This window comes from Gouania willdenowi, chromosome 14 (assembly GCF_900634775.1).
Source record: "Gouania willdenowi chromosome 14, fGouWil2.1, whole genome shotgun sequence".
Classification (NCBI taxonomy): Eukaryota; Metazoa; Chordata; class Actinopteri; order Blenniiformes; family Gobiesocidae; genus Gouania; species Gouania willdenowi.
The window spans coordinates 25,239,789-25,259,017 of NC_041057.1; the positions used below are offsets into that span (position 1 = coordinate 25,239,789).

A 19,229-nucleotide genomic window follows, 5' to 3' on the forward strand; every position below is an offset into this window, starting at 1 on the left:
ATCAAAGGGCATGATTGATTAGTTGAAATGAAATGAATATAACCACAGATTTAGTAATAGTTTAGTTTAAGAAGTTAGATATTTATAACTCCGTCTTCGAAGACTATTTCACACCTTTTACCAACCGACTAATGAAGGTAAAATTAGGCATGAACTCAGTTTAGAAACAGTTATTCTTTAGAAACCATAAATCACTTTGGTTTGTTTAAAATGTGTTCTAATTGTAACTCCGTAGTTCAGTTGCCATACACACTAAAGTGTGTAAGTTTGTGTCCAGTCCAAGGGAAATAGAGTTAAATAAACCATTTTTGGTCAGTCTAAACACTACAGACGTGTTTTTTAAAAAAAAATGATGAAGTCTTTAGTCTTCAGAAATAAATTCTTTTTTTTTAACTCTACACACAAAAAGCTTTGTTTTTTGAACATCTGAACCCAATAAGCCTTTTCACACTCTCGCTGTGGTCTAGTTCTTTTTGCATTAGGTCAAAGGTCAAGAGGGATAAACCCGCCTTGGCCGACGGTGTAGGAATCGAGTCTGACAGAGATTGTGATTATTTTTGCCGTTGGAGCGTTGATTCCTTACAAGATTTTTTGCGTAAACGTGACATCAGTCTCCAAGGCAGAAAGACAGAGTTAGCTGCTAACGCTAATGCTGCACAAGAGCTGAAAATTCCGGTCTCAACAGTGACCCAGGTTATAGTCACATTTTGTAAACATGAATCAGCTGATCAGTGCTGTTTCACTTAATCAGAAAATACTTTATTTAAAGAGTATGTAATTAATCAATTTAATTTGTTAAAACAAGTAAATGGAGATTGTTTTGGCAAATGTATGCGTCGTGGCTACACTGCTTAGGGTCCATAAAGTGTTCTAGGTATATTGCACTGTTGTGATGTACAGTACTAAACATGATAAAAGGCCAAAATAATGGTCAGATTCAAGTGATTAGAAATAGATGATACAATATATTCTGTTCTTCTGTGTAGTTTCACCATCTCACAATACCACTACCATTAATTAAGGTTTATTTATAATATTAAACAACATAATATATAATCAATTTTATTCACACGTTCAGCAAACCATAGATTATGCCAGGCATATTTTTTTTTTGCGACTCCTCATCCATTAAAAACAAATTGAAAATCAAGCTCCGAGCGTCGATGTGTACACATCCATAGATTATACCTACCAAATTTCAGCTCGATCCGTTCATGAATAACAGAGGAGTAGTGATTTTTAACTAGTGTACACAACCAGAAGAACAACAACAAAGTGAGTGGTGTTTTGAGTCCAGTAGACGGGCCTACTAAAACGCAAAAAATTCAATGAAACTTGTTCGTTGAAAGCCGGTTTAAGTGAGTGACTGCAGTCTGAGTGTTGCACTTGCAATATATTGGAATGTTAGATAGATTAGGCTTACCTTTATCATATAGAAAAGTCAGCTGAAAATCTCAGCGCATAGCACAAACAGCGTCGTGTTTACATTGTCATATCTCTTGTCCAATGACACCCGCAGGTCGCGCATGCGCACTTCCAGAGTGTGGAAAGGCTTATTAAACTTATTTTTAAAGAGAAATATGACTTCCTGCATTTTTTTCTAATGAATGTATTCTACTTTTCAAACAACCCGAGTAAAATTCTTTGAAACTTTAAACACTTTGAACAGGTCAAACCCCACCTGATGGACAAAAACAAGTTCAAAGCAGGTATTAAACGGCGTGGTGAAACTCTTTAAATTGGGCAGAGAAAACAGCAAGCTGTTCCATTTACTGCTGAGGTAACCCCAAGTCTCTCGTCCCAGAGTCTCTTCACTAATCATCCCAACTGGATGTCACCCCCTGGTGGAAGCACGGCTTGGCTGCACACTGAGATGTAACGACTGTCCAGTGTGGGAACAAACCCTTTGAAGTCCCTCAGAGCAAACCTTTGGTAAAGACACAAAAAAAGCAGTGTTAGGAATACATATCCTGGGTTAGCAGGTTGGAAGCTTCAGATGCATCGAAATACAAGTTAGAAATAAACTGCTTAAGCACATAACTCAATTTTATTTATTCATTTTTTTTTTTTATGTCATTCAAAAGTTGTTCTAATAAATGCTCCAAAACAGATTAACTCACAAATGTCAAAGGTAGAAATTGTACTTTGTTTTATATATATTAATTGGTTGGTTGACAAATCGTCATGTGACTTATACTTCAAAAAAGTTTCACGCAAAGCATTGTGGGATTTGAAGTCCCTCAAGCCAGGGGTTATCAACCTCGGGGTTGCGAGACACAAGCCAGATGCCTTCAAGAAACTAGGAATATTTTTTTGAAGAATTTGGGCACATTTTTACCCTTTATCTGCAACTACACTAAACTTGCCATATTTTAACCTATTTTCATCACTTTTTCTTGCCATATTTTGCTCCTTTTAATGCATTTTTGCTACATTACTCACATTTCTGCCACTTCTCCATCAAATTTCAATGCTTTTTCTGCATATTTTTCCACTTTCAAGGACATTTTCGGCACTCATAAACCCTTTCCACCACTTTTCCATCCTAATGTTGCATATATTGACCCATTATTGTCACTTTTAACCCCTGTTCACAATTTTTCATGCTTATTTTTTCCAATTTAACCACATTCATGATTTGTCATGCACATTAGTAGGAAATATCTTGAACATTGTCTTGCAGTGCCTTAACTTCTCTTGGACTTTTATGTATTTATTGATTTTTTTTAATTTGTTTTTAACTTCTTAACTCTGTAGATCCTGCTCTGTTTGTGTGAATGTGAGCAACAGACTAATGCACAATTTCCTTCGGGATCAATACATTATGTATCCATCTATTGCCGGTTTAAACTAATTGTTCCTACTTTTTAAATTACAAATATTTCCCCCTCTTCCAGGATGGGTGGTACACAAAAACAACCCCCTTTTTCTACTGAGATTCTAACTTTATCTGTGAAGGGCTAATAAACATTATTGTGCTTGAATATGATTGTATTCCATGTATTATAGAGGGTTTTAAAACTATTAAATCAGAGTGAACAAGAGCAGACAGGTGAATGGTGCAGGTCACTAGTTTGCATGTTCTCGTCGAGTATGCATGGCTCATGGTTTTCTGCCACTGACACTCCTGATGCTCTACCCATTCTCAAAAGTTGTAATGGAATATTTGAAATCAAAACTACAGATCAATTCCAATCACTCCAGCAAGCTATATATATATATATATATATATATATGTGTATAGATCATTTATATGTGGAAGTGCAAACAAGGGCACAGTAACAATTTGCTCTTTCTCCCATCAAAGATCTGTGGCCCCCTTGAGCTCAAACTGACCTAAAATGAGTTTGACACCTCTGCTGTATATCATATACTTAAATATTGATAGATTTGGTAATATTACCTGCTAAACAGAAACCAGTCCTCCTTGCTGTTTCTCCATTCCATCACAGTGGCCAGAATTGCTTGTATAATCTCTACGTCTACATGTGTGTTGGCATTAAGACAGCACTGCAGGACGGCCAGATAACAGCACACGTCTGAAAAAAAAAAAACACAATACATTTTAATACTTGCTTTCATTTTTAAAATTCATATTATTTAACTAAATGTAACGATATCCATCTGGTTTTCCTTACTGTCATTTTCTTGCCAGTTGATTAACCCTGCGGTGGCCAGAGTGACGAGTGTTTCCTTGTCCTGTGCCGACAACGTGGGGCAAAGCACCTGAAGCGTGTTCAGTTTGCTTTGAGACTCTGGGAACATACAGGGTCAAAGGCAGCAATAGTGAGTATACGGCATAGTAGCAAACATAGAGACTGGAACGCTCACACTGAAATGACTTTAGACACAGACCTGTCGGCACTACCAAAGAGCTTCTTCAGATCACCAGTGTTCGCCAAGTCGTTGGTGCGGATGTAACGATCCAGGGTCAGTGACCACAGACCTCCGTCAGTCACCGACCTGAAGTGCACAAAAATAAATAATGTAAACTGCAAAGTAAACATGGGAAAGTAGCAACACAAAAAACAGACAAAAAGAAAAAAGAAATACAAAAAGATGACTACAAAAAAAAATGTGTCGACAAAAACACACAATATGACAGAGAAGCATACTAAACAACATCAAAAACACACAAAACAATGACAAAAACATGAGAGACATGTCCTAAATGATACCAAAAACACACAAACAACAAAAACATACAAAATGTGAGATGTCCCAAAATAATACCAAAAACACACAAACAACAAAAAACGCGCCAAATATTAATAAAACACACACACACACAACGACAACAAAAACACACAAGGCAACAATAAAAATGACTAACAATTTTCAGATTGGTTAGATGCTAAAATGCTGATGGAATTTTCCAAAATGTGGCCCTCGAATCGGTCAGACTTTCTTTATACATTCAATAAAAGCAATTTATAAATGATGATTGATCATAATTAATCTTGTCTTAGAGTTTGTGTGAGTGTAAGATCTAAAACTCCATGTACATCAAGTCAATAAGGAAAGTAACCTATTCTTGGGAAACACAAACATTAAACCCCCCCCACCTTGTGTAAAGTGTCTCCAGCAGTGTTTTCTTGGGAACGTGACTGTTGAGTCCCTCTGACAGCCCCCAGTCTGTGAGCAGATGATGATAAGCAGCGATGATGCTAGGGCTGAACTTCATCTCCTTACACCACTGCAGTGCGTAGAGAAGCTCTGATGCTGCAAAATAAATAAAGCCAAACGCAAGCAGAGCTACATTAAAAGCAAAATCTCAGAGAAACACTGTATCACTTGGAAACAAATGGAAAGAAGACTTACATTTAGTCTGAGCAATACACGTACCTGTGGTTTGTTAGAGGTGAGAGACTCTTAGTCCCTTTGTGGTCACAGGAATCAGCAGCAGGAGCGGTCTGCATCACCCTCCCCAACAGGGCGCTGGTAGACAGGTGGGCTGGTAACCTGCTGAGCTCCCTAAACTTCCACATGTCCTTGGACTGTTTTACAGAGACCCCTCTGTGGCGGCTGGCCAGTAAGGGGTTTTTAATCCACTGTGGAAAAGATTCAAACGTCACGTTTGTTAACAAAAAGCTGAATGTGAGAGTGTACAGCAACTTTTATCAAAGCCAGGGCCACAAAATTTTAATTGTCTGATTTGAGGGCTACATTTCATTTTTGTAAAGTATCTTTGATCACTTGTAATAGCGCTTTCTAAATAAAATGTATTATCATTATTATTAATATATTGTCAACATTCATGTCAGTTTTGGGAATAATGACCAATCTCAGCATTAATGTAGATATATGTAAATATTTCTCTCAAATTTTGAGTGATGTTTTTGTTGTTTTAGATTCATTTTTTTTTAATTTTTGTCTTTTTTGTGTGATTTTAGAGTAATTCTAAGTATTTTTGTTGTTTTGTGTGTTTTTAGATGAATTTTGTGTATTTTTGTTGACGCTTTGTGTGTTTTTGGAGTCATTCTGAGTGTTTTTGTGTATTTTGTATTTCTAAATTGATTATATATATTTTTGTTATTTTTTTGGTTTGTTTTTACAAGTCATTTTATGTTTGTGGTGTAATTTTGTATGTTTTTGGGGTCATTATGACAATCTTAGTGTAATTATGTGTTTTTGGAGACATTTTGTAAATTTCGCTTTGTTTTGTTGTCATCTTGCATTTTTTTCTTGTCATTTTGTGTTAGTTTTATGTGGGTTTTGTATATTTTTCAGTTATTTTTTGTACATTTGCAGTCGTGTATTTTTCTGTGTTTACTTCAGTTGCCCATGTTTGGTGTTCAGGTTTGCTGACCTGAGGAGGTAAATCCACTCTGTCTGGCTTGGTGAAAGGAGGGTAAGGAAGTGGGTGAGGATGGGGGAAGCTTGGTCACACACAGAGAGGATTGTCTCCACTAAGCTTTGCACGGCCAAAACCAAAACCTGTAAACTGTTTTATAAAAAAGGAAGATTAAAACCACAACAATTTGGGAGGAAATGTTTTGAGTGCAAACAGAAGTAGTCACCCTTTAATGTCCAGAGGGACGGTGAGTAGCTGCTTCATCACCCAAAGAGCCACGCTGTGGAGGAATCCACCTTCTTTCACCTCATAGTCAGTGTTGGACCATAGACTGGACCCCAGTTCTACAAACAGCCTTTAGCTTCTCTACATGCGAGTCTTTAAACATCACATAGCACACACATTAGTAAATCATCTTAAGCAACATTCAGTCATGATTGTGCAGCAGTGTGTGTCCACCTGACAGGTGAGTGTGTGTCTGATCCTGGGCAGTGAGCTGGAACACGGTGAGCAGGAGCTCCTCGGCCGACAGAAGCTGAAGACATTCTCGCACCAAGGAGAAGGTGAATGAGACCAGAGGCTCCGTGTTTCCTGCGTCTGACAGACTTTTGGTCTCAGACAAAGTAGCGTGGAGCTTCTCTATGATCTTCTCCAGGTAGGGCTTTTCCACCAAGAGCACAGAGTTTTTTTTCGGAGCTGGGGTTGGTGCCAGTGCTACTTCAGAGCTCCTCCTGTTTTGCTGAAGAACCGGTTTGGTTTTCCACCGCAGCAGCGGCAAGTTGGAGCCACGTCCCTGCGTCACCACAATACGTCAGTACGTCACTGATTACGTAACAGTTTACCCATGAGCACTTGCGCCATAATGAAGCCCATGTTTTGACTGTTGACATCGTATGAATACTATCTTATCCTACGTAAAGATTCTGCCGAACAAATGTAACCATCTTCATTGGAGTCACAGGAATCTGCGACAACATTTGTGAACACAGGTAATTATCAAAGACGTTCTATTGCTTAACAATGACCGTGTTAGCATTTGCTAAGCTACTTAGCTTCAACTACGCCTGCATAAGTACAGCAGATAAAGACAATAAGTTGATTTTGATGTTTGTTTATCATTATAGATGCTCTTAATGCTGACTGTGCACGTCCGTGACCATGCTGCTGCTGGGACTCAATACGACCAGAATCAGCTCAAGTTTGTCAAACTAACGAGTCCCGATGTCATTTCATTCATATATATTTGGACCAAGGACTTACTGTGTGTGACTGAAGAGATGCTTTGTTAAAATGTGTCCTCATCATGTTGTTCAACTTGTGTTATTAATGATCAATGACACCTTATTGACTCCAACATTTGTTTTATACATATTGCTGCTGTTTGATTTGTTTCAATACATTTCGAATTGAGGAAATCTTAATTGCATTCTATTTAATTGCCCTACTTAATAGGCGAGTATTATATGAACTTTGCAATTCTATAAATGTATCAAAATAAAAATACTGTACAAACCTAATAGTGTGTGCTACAGCAGGTTATGTTTCTATCTTAGCGCAAAAAAGTGGATGTAAAGAGTAATTAAATTAACTGAATAGACATAAAATACATGTGTGTGCTTAGAAGTAGGCAACAAACAATGAACAAAGTCCTTGTAGAATACAAAATAAATAAATTTATTTCCACAAAGTAAAAATAGATGTACAAATCAACTCAATATATATTAACATTTACTTAAAAAATGATTGTGGGTTTTCTATTAGAAAGGGCCAAAGCCTGATTCTATCTACTCCAGAATCAACACCAGTGCTGTGGAGTTCATCATGAGCTGGAGGTTATGGACCATGGACGTAGTCCTGGTCCTTCTGGTTCTGGTCCATGAACCGTGTCGCTGACTGCTCCGTGGAAGAAAATCTGCATTAACATCTTCCTCCTTTTTTTCCTGCATAGAAGCATTAAAAATAATATTTGAATTTATTTATAGTCTCCACAATAAGAAAATACAAAAACAAACAATTGTGTAATCCTTAAGCCAAAGTGTGTAGGTTGAAGCAAAGCTTATACAAACCTACCTTATAACAATAAAACTAAACAAGGCTCTCTAGATAATCACACAATTTTTTTTTTAGCTTATATTACTATTTTAACTATATATTCTACACAAGTTTTATATATACAGTGTATACATTCACATCAAACATATACATCAGTACATACACATGAATGTATATATGCCATGTACTTGGTGAAATTGTTACTCTTTCTTATCCTTACTAACAATATATGATTTGAAAAACTTTTTAAACTGATTTATGTTGTTTTATTCCATTCCTTACGCAGTTCCATAATTTAACCCCTGATATTGTTATACTCATCCTATTGACTGTTGTTCTAGCATTTTTCATCTTGAAAGGTAGTTCTCTTAAATAATTTTCCCCTTCTCTCTCTAAAAATCTTTTCTGCAAAGTAAACCTTTACTTGTTTTATAAATCATTTGGACAGTTTTGAGTTGGATGAGATCTGGAGTCTGTTTTTTTTTTTTTTAACAATAATCCATGTGTGTGTTCTCTGTATCCAGCGTTATGTCTGAGTCTGATGGATCTTTTTTACACTATAAATAACGATTGGATGTTCGTCATGTATGTATTTCCCCAAACCTCTACATAGTAACTCAAATATAGTAAAACAATTGTACAATAAAGAGTGTGCAATGCTTTTTGATTAAGAACGTGCCTGCTTTTGTCCAGGAATAGAAAACAATATTAGTTCATAATAATAGTTTCATTTGTTCATAAACAAATTATATTTTAGATAATATTGTACATGTTTGCATAGAATGAATGAATCTTACTGGATTTGTTCTGAGATGAAGACGAGCTGAGATACAGATGAACCTCCAAATCCAACTCTGAAATGAGCAGAAACGTTCAGTAATATTATTACATGACCATTATGTAACAATAAGCGAAGTTCTGAATACAGGTTAATGATATATTACTGCTGCTTTCAGGAATATTAAAGCATTGTTATCGTTTCTTAGCTAACCAGCGGCTAACTGGCTAGCCTGCACCACGTTAGACGTTACGTTCATAATATTGATGAGGGAATATTGTAGCAAGTTAATATTGGTAGTAGTTTAACAACAGGGCAAAATAAAACTTACCAAGATTAGTAACAGTTCTACAGGACGAGCTCCTCCATGGCTGTAGTGCTGTTCGGTCCGTGGGGCTCCGTCCTCTTCCCCCGAATCTCTTCAGACATGCACAGTACCAGGAAACAATGTTCTCCTCCTCTGACCACTGCTGTATCTTCTTGGACTTACTTTGGACTCACTTTTAAATGTTTTTTGTCTGATTTGCGCTAACGTGACGAGCCGCTTGCCAGCTTAAAAAAATGGCTGCTTTTCATTTTTGGAGGACCGTGGATAACCCCGCCTACCACCCGCCCACTTCAGAGCTGGCCCGTAGACCAGAAGCTATGTGGGGCCAGCGTAGCCCCGGTTTTTGGCTCCGAGAGCTGGTGCTATGTTGGTGGAAACAAAATGGCCCGGAGCCAAAACACGCGCTAGCTCCAAGTTAGCACCAGCTCCTGCCCGGTGGAAAAGCCCTATCTGAGACTCTAAGAGACAAATATAACTATCACTAAAGGTTCTCTACACACACAAACCGGCAGGTGGTGTTTAATGTTTCTACCGTTGTTGTGTCGCTGCGATACGACCAGGCTGATGAGCGTCCAGCTGTGACTACTTGTAGATGTAGATGATCTGGAGCTGCTCCCCAGCTTACACAGCTCCTCAGTCAGCCCCAGGAGCTGCTCTCCAAGAACAGAACCTTTCAGCCACTCACTGCAGCACGACAGTACCTTGTCCCCTGCACAGGCCTTAGAGGAGAGACAGACATAATCTGATTACAAATTATTTCAATTAGAGATACTTTAAAAACCAAGTGAATGATCTGTACCTTCTCTGTAATTTGCAGGATGATTCTCCACTCTAAACCCATCTACAACAACAAAAAAAGTAGGAAGTTTATTAGTCTGTAAAGAAGGAGTGTAAGGATTTGAATCCCGATATTGGGTCCTCAATTCAATTTGAATTCAGATTTTTTTAAAATTTAAATAAAACTCAAATCAAAGATTGGGATGTAACAATGCACTTAACTCCTTTTGATTTGAATACATAAAAATCATATTTTGGAGAAGAAAACAGATTAATCAAATTACAGATTCTTATTCTTGTCTTTAAATTGTCAAGAATTTATTTAACCAATTTATTTCTCCATTTATTACCACGCAAAGTTGAACAAAAACACGCATAAAATACAAATATATGAAATATATATGAATGAAAAATAAAAGTGACTTTCTTTTTCTTAAAGTGCAGTTTTTGTTCCTGGCTAGAAATTTACATATTCTCTTTTTCATCAATTTTTAGCTCATTTAGGATATATCCTTACATCCCTACAAAAAGGTGAACAAAAATTTGTTACAGTACAGCAGCAGATATGAAGAGTCAAATAAACTGGCAGGCAATAACTAAAATGACTAAAGTTTATCTGGTTACCATGGTGATGTGGTTTAGGATGCGGGTGGTCTCCTGCTGGCTGCAGCAGGACAGAGAGCTGAAGATCATCTCCACCACGTGCTCAGTGTCTCTGCGCTCCTTCTCAGTCAGCCACAGCAACGCACGCTCGCGCAGGAAGTGCACGGCTGGATTTTTGGACACCTCCACGCTCCCCTTTGCTCGTCGTTCATCCTGTTCAACAAGCGTCTACAACAAAGATACGTGCAACAACTGTTTCAGTAAAAATAAACTAATGTTTTACAAAATTATAATAAGCTTGATTTCCTTCCACAAGTAATAAGCACCATTTTGGATTAATCCGTAATCAACTCACACTGAAGACTGTGGGCGTGTGGAAGGACCGGAGCAGAAGGGAGAGGAAAACTAAATGTCTCTCCGACTGTTTCTCATTCACATGCACCAGACATAGCTGAGCCAGCTGGCACACCACATCTTCAAAATGCTGCGTCTGAAGGGACCCCGTCAAAGTCGCCTTCTCGCTCACGAGCTCAGACGCGGTGGGAGTAGCCTTCTCAGTCACCTCCCCCTCCACCCCAGGTCTCTCAGTGTCGTCTGGCTTAGAGAAATGCATCCTGACAGATTTCTTCTTGTGGACGTTCTTTCTGTTGACTCTCTCAGGGTAACGCATCACCTGTTAAAATGAAAGTAAAGAAGAGCCAGTAAAGAAAATATGGGTTATCTGCTACACTCGGGCACAGAATGAAGTTGATATACAGCCATTCCCAGTGACAATACATGTGGACGACAAAAATGTGATTGTCTGATCACATTATCAACGTTCATGTCAGCGTATCAAATAATGAGCAATCTATGCATTAATACAGGAAAGAACAGGATTGTGTGTTTTTGTTGTGTTGGGGTTTTATTTACTTTGTTACTTTTGAAGTCATCTTGACATTTTTCTTGCATTTTTGTGTTTTTTTCCTGTAGTTTTGTATGCTTTTATTTATTTATTTTTTTTAGACGTCCTGTGCAACTTACGATTGATTTTAAATAATTGTGTTTTCTTATAGGTTTATTATTTATTTTTCTCTAATTTTTGTAAGTTTTTCTGTTATTTTTGTGTATTTTCAAATGTCTTGTCCAACATTTGGTGATTTTGTGTACTACTGTTGTCATATACAGTATGTTTTTGTCTACATTTGTTTTCACTGTGTAGTTTTCTGTTGTGTATGTTTTTTAGTCATTTTGGACATTTCTGTTATCAATTTGTATTTTTATTCATTATTCATTTATTTCATTCAAGTTTGTGTATATTTTTGTCATTTAATACATTTCTGTTATTGTGTATTTTTAATCATCTATGTCTATTTTTGCCTAATTTAGTTTATTTCTGTTGATATTTAGGGTATTTTTTTTAACTTGTGTTTAATATCTGTTTCTGTCTTTGTTTTTTTGTCATCCGTGACAAAGGTCCGCATGTGGCCCCCGAGCCGCCAGTTGCCTACGTCTGTTACGGTGACATACGACAGATAAAGAGATCCTACCTTAAGAAGAGCTGCTATTCCTTCCAAAGCTCGTGGATCGGCCTCCTCGTCGTCAACGTGGCGCACAAACATAAGAGTGATGTCCTCCCAGAAATGTGCTAGAAGTCTTTCAAAAACCACCTTGTTGTCTTTTACTTCACTTTCGGCGTGTAGCCCCGCCCACTTCTCCCAAGATATCAGCATTTCAGTCACCAGGAAAAATAGAGGACCGTTCTGAAGGAAAGAGTCACTGAGAGCATTTTCCAGCAGCGGCAGGAGCTAAAGGACCAAAGAGATGAATGTGGGTGAATAAAGGTCTGAATTAAGAGCATTACAATATATTTAACTGTTACACACCTGTTGACAAATAATCATTGTCCTGATCTTCCCCTGATCCTCCTCTTCCTTTGTGTTCTGCAGGATGACGAACCTCAGGCACTCGACTAAGGCTGCCACGATAATGGCATTTTCTGATGAGCTCTTCACTGCACGTTCACTGAACAGGCTGAAAAAGATAAAAAACCATCAATCCTAAATACACAATAATAACAATGTGATTATGTTTACAAAAAGTAATTGGACTTTGGACAAAAATATAAAACATGAATGCACACAGAAAGGTACACATAATAATTCCAGCAGGCTCATTTTGTCTTCTTTTTTTGAAATAATATGTTATGGTTTATGTTATTCAGACAATATACTATAATCTCCTGACGTGTTTGGACTGCAAACTGTCAGTCTTCCTTAGAGGCATGTATTGATCTTCTTCTTCTGTGTAGTTTTACGGTGATGGGTAACCAAGACAAGGAGCAAAATTTACCACCAAGGTCTCTACTGATTGTTTTGATGTATCCTTATTAGTTCTTTCTTCAGGAAAGCATCAAAGTATCTACTGATTGCTTTCATGTCAGGAGATTAGAGTAAATTTCAAAGTACATCCCCTGAAAAAAGTTGTCTGAACAAATGAAACCTGAAAATATTAAAGTACACATAAATTACCCTGATTTCATGGCAGAAAAAAAGGTGCTGTAGAAGTCCACGTTGGGCTCAGTGACCTCGTGGGGAAGTTTGCTTAAAAGTGGCATTAGATTTGGATGAAGTGCTTTAGCCATGCCTTTGCCACCTTCCTTTAACACGGCCCAAAGTTTAGGGAAGAAACCTTTCCTGGCATTTACGTGTGTCCAGCAGTCCTAAAACACAATTACACATAAAACCATTAGGAGGACTGGATTTTACTGAGACTGACTGTGCTGTGCTTAGAAGTAAAAGCTTACAGGGATTGTAGAAACAACATGTAGAACAGCTTCCCACACAGGAGGCAGAACAACAGGATCCGTGTCATCAATACTGAGCAGCACTGCAGGACAGAGTCGCGCTGCCTTGGCCTGGACCAGTGCTGGGGTGAACTCACACAGCGCGCAAACCATCTCGAAGAATGCACCTCTCACCTGGCAACAAGCACAAAGCAGCTAATGCAGAATCCTGTTTCAAACACACGACACAGTAACATCCATTCTCATAGTCTTAAACAGTGTGCTGACACGCTCTGGTGGCTGATGTTAGCAAGTAACTCATGGACTCCCACACAAACAGACTTCTATTCTCAGAGTTTGTGTCTTCAACAATCTGTGATTTACTCGTAACTTCAGCCACCAGAGGATCAGCCGCGCACTGTTTAAGGGAAAGTAAAGGTCCCTTAGGAGAGCTCTTCTTCTCTGCTTAAGTATCTACTACAAAACTGCAGAGTTGGAACTGTTTTTATTCTCTTTCGGTAACCAAAAAAGGTTTACATCACAATCTTTAACTTTTCCTGACTATTTAGAGCAACCAAAATCATCACAAGTTATCATTTTGACCTAAAAAGCTGCTAAATGATCTAAAAAGCAGGCTGAACGTTTCACTGCTATAGAAAACAACAGGATATTTACAGGCACATGGGGCTTGTGATGTCATCAATCAAGTGATTTCAAGATGGCGGAACACAGGTAAAGTAGTCCCATTTTTAAAAGGCAATTAAATGACAATGGTGCATAATAATGTGGTTTGTTAGGCACAGATCTTCCAATACGTAAATTTCAAAGATTTCAGGTCAAAATTATAAAAACAGTGGAGGGTTGGTAAATATATTCGATAAAACAAAATGTACATTAGCATCCTAGCTAACAAGAGAACTTGACATTGATTGCAATAAGAATACAACGGTCACAATTTCCTAATTATATTTAGAATTAAATGTAAAAGAAAACACCATTTAATTAATATAGCACTCACTACAGTAGTGTTGTGTACCTGTGGTGTTTTGTGTTTGCCGTATTTCCAGAACCTCGTGGAACCGACGAGATGTGAAAGTCTTTCTTCCAATGCCGCGCGGTCGTTCTGGAGCAACAGAGAAAGTAACTTCTTCACACCCAACAATGAGCTGGTGAGCAGGCGCACATATTTGCTTTCTCTCTTCTCCGCTGTCACACTTCTAAAAAAAAAAAAAAAAAAAAAAGAAAGAAATAAAAAAACACATGTGATCAGTAGTTTACAAAGAAAATGTTATATTAGTTCACCCACATGTATGTGAAGGAACAAAAGTTGGGGTAACACTTTACAATAAGGGTCCCTTAATAACGATAGTTAAGGCATTATTAAACATTAATTAACAGTTTAATGTTATAATAATCATTATAATGTATTAGCTAACATTAACTAACACAACAGTTAATGCATCAATAAGCAGTAAATTAATGCTTCAAACATTACTAAGCATTAATAAATGTTATATAATGTAATTAGCTATCCTTATGGATGCATCACTTATTACTATAAGAGTAAAATTTTATGTCCCACATAATCATTTACTTACAGTGTTTATTTGGAGTGTGTACGTCAATGTCATCACAAGGTCGCCCTTAGCTAACCTTAAGTAAGGTACTGCGTAACCGTAGTAACCTGACAGAAACTTTAATACATGTATGGGGTTCCTCATAAGCATTACTTAACCACAGTTAACCATTAGTTCAGCTTTTCTGGACCCTTACTGTAAAGTGTACCACATGTATCACTTAGGTATATTATAGTATTATTAAACTGTTAATTAACGTCATATAAGGATAGCTATTTACATTATATAACATTTATTAATGCTTAGTAATGTTTGAATAACTAAGCATTAACAAACTGCTGATTAATGCATCAAATGGTATGTGAGTTAATACATCATAATGATTATTATAACATTATCAAACTGTTAATTAATGTTTAATACAGCCTTAAAAGACCCTTATTGTTAAGTGTTACTTAACTTTTTAATTAACTGTGCAGTAGACTGATATGTTAATTACTGTTAGGAAACACATTATAATGGCTAATAACATATTCATAAACTGTTAATGCTTAATAATGCATTAACTAATGTTAATTAAGGGACCCTTATTGTAAAGTGTTGCCAAATATGATTAAGCATTAATAAAAGTTACATCATTTAATTATTTATCCTAATGTATGCATACTTAATATGCATTAATTGATTAATTAATAAAACCTAACAACATATCTAGTAATGATTTACTTATGGTGTTTATTAAGTCAGGTGTTGCGTAACATTAGTTGCCTGACATAAACCTTAATAAAAGCATAGGAGTGCCTCCTAAGCATGAGGTTTATATTTTGCAGTTCAAGACACTGTGTGACTTCAAAGTAAAAAAAAAAAAAAAAAAAAAAACTTACTGCGGGTCACTCAGTGTAACTGCCGTCTCCTTTAACAAAATAACTTGAAGAACCTGCAACAACAACAGTCACACTTTAACATTATATAAAAATAACAGCAGCACATCTAACGCGCTGTTTTCACTGATCTTACTCACATTAAGGATTTCCTCCTTGCAGAAACTGAGCGCCTCAGGTTGTTTAGCAGGGGAGAAAGCAGCTTTGAAAGCCTGACAGGCAGCAGAGGCTGCTGGGGAGTACGTGTCACACTGAGACAGGATCCAGTGGCCCATCAAGCTCTTCAGACACGGAGCCAAGCTGCGGCGCACCTTCAGCACCAGCTGCTCAAAGGCGAGCTGAGTAGCCTCTCTGATGCGTCGATCGTGATCCTGAACACAATGGCAAATACAAAATACACAAACAGTTATATCTGCATCATGTTACAGGTAGCAGTATCGACTACAGCAGACATGGGCCAATTGTATCCAGGGTTTCTACAACTTCACTCAAATTAAATTCAAGACTTTTTATTGCCATTTGAAATGAATTTTAAGCCTAACTTCACATTTAACATAATTGGGGGGGGAAAAAATGCCAAGTCAATTACATAGGGTTAGGTTAATTTTTTTTCCAGTGTCTAGTGCAGACGTGCAACTGGCGGCCCCAAAGTAAACACACAAAAATACACAACATGACAGTAAAATACACAAATAAAATAGACTAAAATAATCAAAATCACTCTGAAAACCATTAAGAAAAATCTTCGTTGGACAGGCAATCATAAAAATCATCCTTGTGTGTTAAAATTTATGACTTTTGAAACATTGATTTAGGACATTTTAATTACAAATAAAGCCTTATTTTTAGATTCATGAATTAATACTTTTTAAGACTTTTTAAGGATTCGTGGGAACTCTGGTGTCACTGTGGGGGCCACAAAAACAAGATTTTCTGATCCGAGGGCCACGTTTTGTATATTTTCCTGTCATTTTTGTGTTGTTTTTTTTTTTTTGTTGTCAGTTTTTGTTAGGATGATTATGTTTACATTTGAATAATATTGTGTTTATATCTTCTTATTTGTGGAAATAGTTTCTTATTCATGTTTAGACTATTTATGCCTTTTTCCCCTGCTGAGCATATGCAAAAAAACTTCATTAAAAAAAATCTTTCAAAAGAATTTTGAGTATTTTTTGGAGTAATTTTTTTTTACTGTATTTGTTATTCCTTTGAGTTTTTTTTGTATATTTTTTGCAGCCCATTTGTATAATTTTTGCTGTTTAGTATTTGTTGTTTTTTTATGGGTTTTATTTTTGTTCTTTCGTGTATTTGTATTGTCCTTTTGAGTATTTCTAGTGATTTGTGTTGTGCTTTTGTATATTTTTAGAGCCTCTTTGTATAATGTTTGCTGTTTTTTGTATTTGTTATCATTTTGGGTATTATTAATGTTTCTTTGTATATTTTATGTTGTTCTTTTGTGGATTTTTGAAGACTAAAAGAATCTTGCTAAAGTTACTATGCGGAGGTCAAGGAATCTCCAATGGAAACATCAAAGCAATCAGCAGATGCCTTATTTCTGAAGCTCAGAAAATTAAAGTTTTAGTTAATGAAATTGATGACATTTTATTTTGAGCGTGTGATGTCAGACACATTTCTGAACATTGTGGCATGGCTGGTAAAAAATGAACTCACCACTGATATCTTGCAGTAAATCCTTGACCAGTATGGAAGGACTCCTTTGACCTCTTCAGCATCTCTCTCCTGACACATAGACCCAAAGTCCTGCACGGCCTGAAACCAACACACACAGTTAATACATAAACTGGAAGGACACATCCTAAGGCAGGGATGTCAAACTCATTTTAGTTCAGGGGCCAAATGGACCAGTTTGACCTCAAGTAGGCCGCAGTGGTTGGGAATCAAACAACTTCCACATTAATAGTTGAGCCACTGCCACAGAATTAGGTTTCTTTCAACAATTTGAGAGTAAAAATGACTTCCATTGTTTTCTACAAGCATGGGAATTTGTGATAAATTCAATGAAACTCCACTTATGTTTTGCTAAAGTGTATTATTTTGCATGGATGCCAATATTTATGTTTGGGTATGATACAGTGATTTCAAAATACTCCTAATCTCTGCTTAATTTCAATAAATAATTCCCACTAAAAATTATATAATATTTCAACTTTTGCGACAGAAAGTTGCTTCCGCATTGGGTCAAAGGTCAAGAGGGATAATGTCAGCATAACTGATGGTGTAAACAGAGATTTAGATTATTTTTCCCTGTTGAAGCATTGATTCTTTGTGCATCTTGTGCACTTTCTTCAAATTTGTAAAATAATAGCTTAATAAAATAATCATGGACCTGGTTAGTGAATGGTGGACCTCGTGAATTTACCTTTTTAAAGTGAGAACTCAAACAGTCCTTTTCACACTCGGAAATCTCGCTTTACCATAAATAGCAACAACACATTTTATTTATAAGCACTTTTCAAAAACAATAAAGGTAAATAGTGAAAATACAGGAGTAGGAAACAGGAGCTTGGTTGCTTTAATAATGTTTTTCTTTTTCTAATTTTATTTATTGTGGTTTATTAATTGATCACAACACACATGGCTCATATTAATTTCGCCATTCTTATCCAATAATTCCATATAATGTTATTTAGATTAACAAACATCATCGACCTGGGAGAAACTGGTTTCTCAACACTGGCCATCATTTACACCAACCCCCAAAGTTTGTCACTACCCAGCTGCACATTCCGATCGAATGGCTGCATTTACATAAGAGAGGTGGCCCACTGAGTTGCAAATCAGTGTCATTTGGCGGCCTCTGGGCAGGGCAACAGGAGTAAGAAAATCTTGGACATGCTAGTGTTAAATTGATTCAGGTGGTATTTTACAAGGAGAAAAAGGTGACAGTTCTCACTTTTAGCCTGGTGACTCCATCCCTCTTGGACAGCTTTCTGAGCACTAGTCGAAAATCAGCATCCACCAGGTTGTCTATGTCCTTGGCTCCGTGGATGGCGGGGACGTAACTCAGCTCCGATGAGACCGACGTGTCGAAACCAACGAACCCGGGAATCACGCCTCCTTCCCGGACCAGGATCTCAGCAGCTTGGCCGCTGCTGGACGGCTGATTTGAGAAAGAGAAATCAGTGACCTTCGTAAACTACATAAACCAAAAGTTCACATTAGCATCCGCAGGTGTTTGAGGCTGAGAATTAGCTGAAAAAGCGTCACATAAGCTTTTCGACACTTACCCGGACATTTCCTTTGGTTCGTTGTTTGTTCTTGCCACCCATGACTTTTTGTTAACTTATATATACCTATTGTTTTCTAAAATAACTTGTATAGACGTATTGTTTTCGAAAAACTTAACACTAACACCATTAACGCACTGCGATACAATGGAGCAACTCTCCTGGACCGGATAATGGAGATGTTTCTTGTTTTTTATTTCAAAATAAAGCACCTCTTCTGAAAAAATATATATAAATCAACGAAAAAGACTAAGAAAAGTAATTGAAAAATAAATGGTGATATTTGAAAATGTATTAGATGAATAATAAAAAAAAACAATGAAGTACGATTTTTTTTTTTAAACTTGAAAGTTTTGTTACAAGATTTGCTTTTACTTTGAAGAATAGGAGGATCTCATAACATGTGCCTGTACGTCTCTTCCGCAAT

General features: G+C 37.0%; 1 protein-coding gene across 1 annotated transcript; it reads right to left on the bottom strand.

Annotated features, from left to right (window-relative positions):
- Positions 1 to 1,712: 1,712 nt before the first annotated feature.
- On the bottom strand, positions 1,713 to 18,960 carry LOC114475233 (E3 ubiquitin-protein ligase listerin-like). Its single transcript, XM_028465903.1, is given in 24 exon segments — positions 1,713 to 1,927; positions 3,404 to 3,539; positions 3,639 to 3,755; positions 3,856 to 3,963; positions 4,566 to 4,722; positions 4,846 to 5,051; positions 5,810 to 5,944; positions 6,021 to 6,110; positions 6,112 to 6,172; positions 6,254 to 6,468; positions 9,481 to 9,671; positions 9,752 to 9,793; positions 10,354 to 10,560; positions 10,688 to 11,005; positions 11,862 to 12,119; positions 12,198 to 12,345; positions 12,843 to 13,033; positions 13,118 to 13,291; positions 14,133 to 14,313; positions 15,558 to 15,610; positions 15,695 to 15,925; positions 17,226 to 17,324; positions 18,469 to 18,675; positions 18,803 to 18,960. Coding segments are annotated over 19 exon segments (2,892 nt in total). The 5' UTR covers positions 18,845 to 18,960; the 3' UTR covers positions 1,713 to 1,927; positions 3,404 to 3,539; positions 3,639 to 3,755; positions 3,856 to 3,963; positions 4,566 to 4,722; positions 4,846 to 5,002.
- Positions 18,961 to 19,229: the final 269 nt, after the last annotated feature.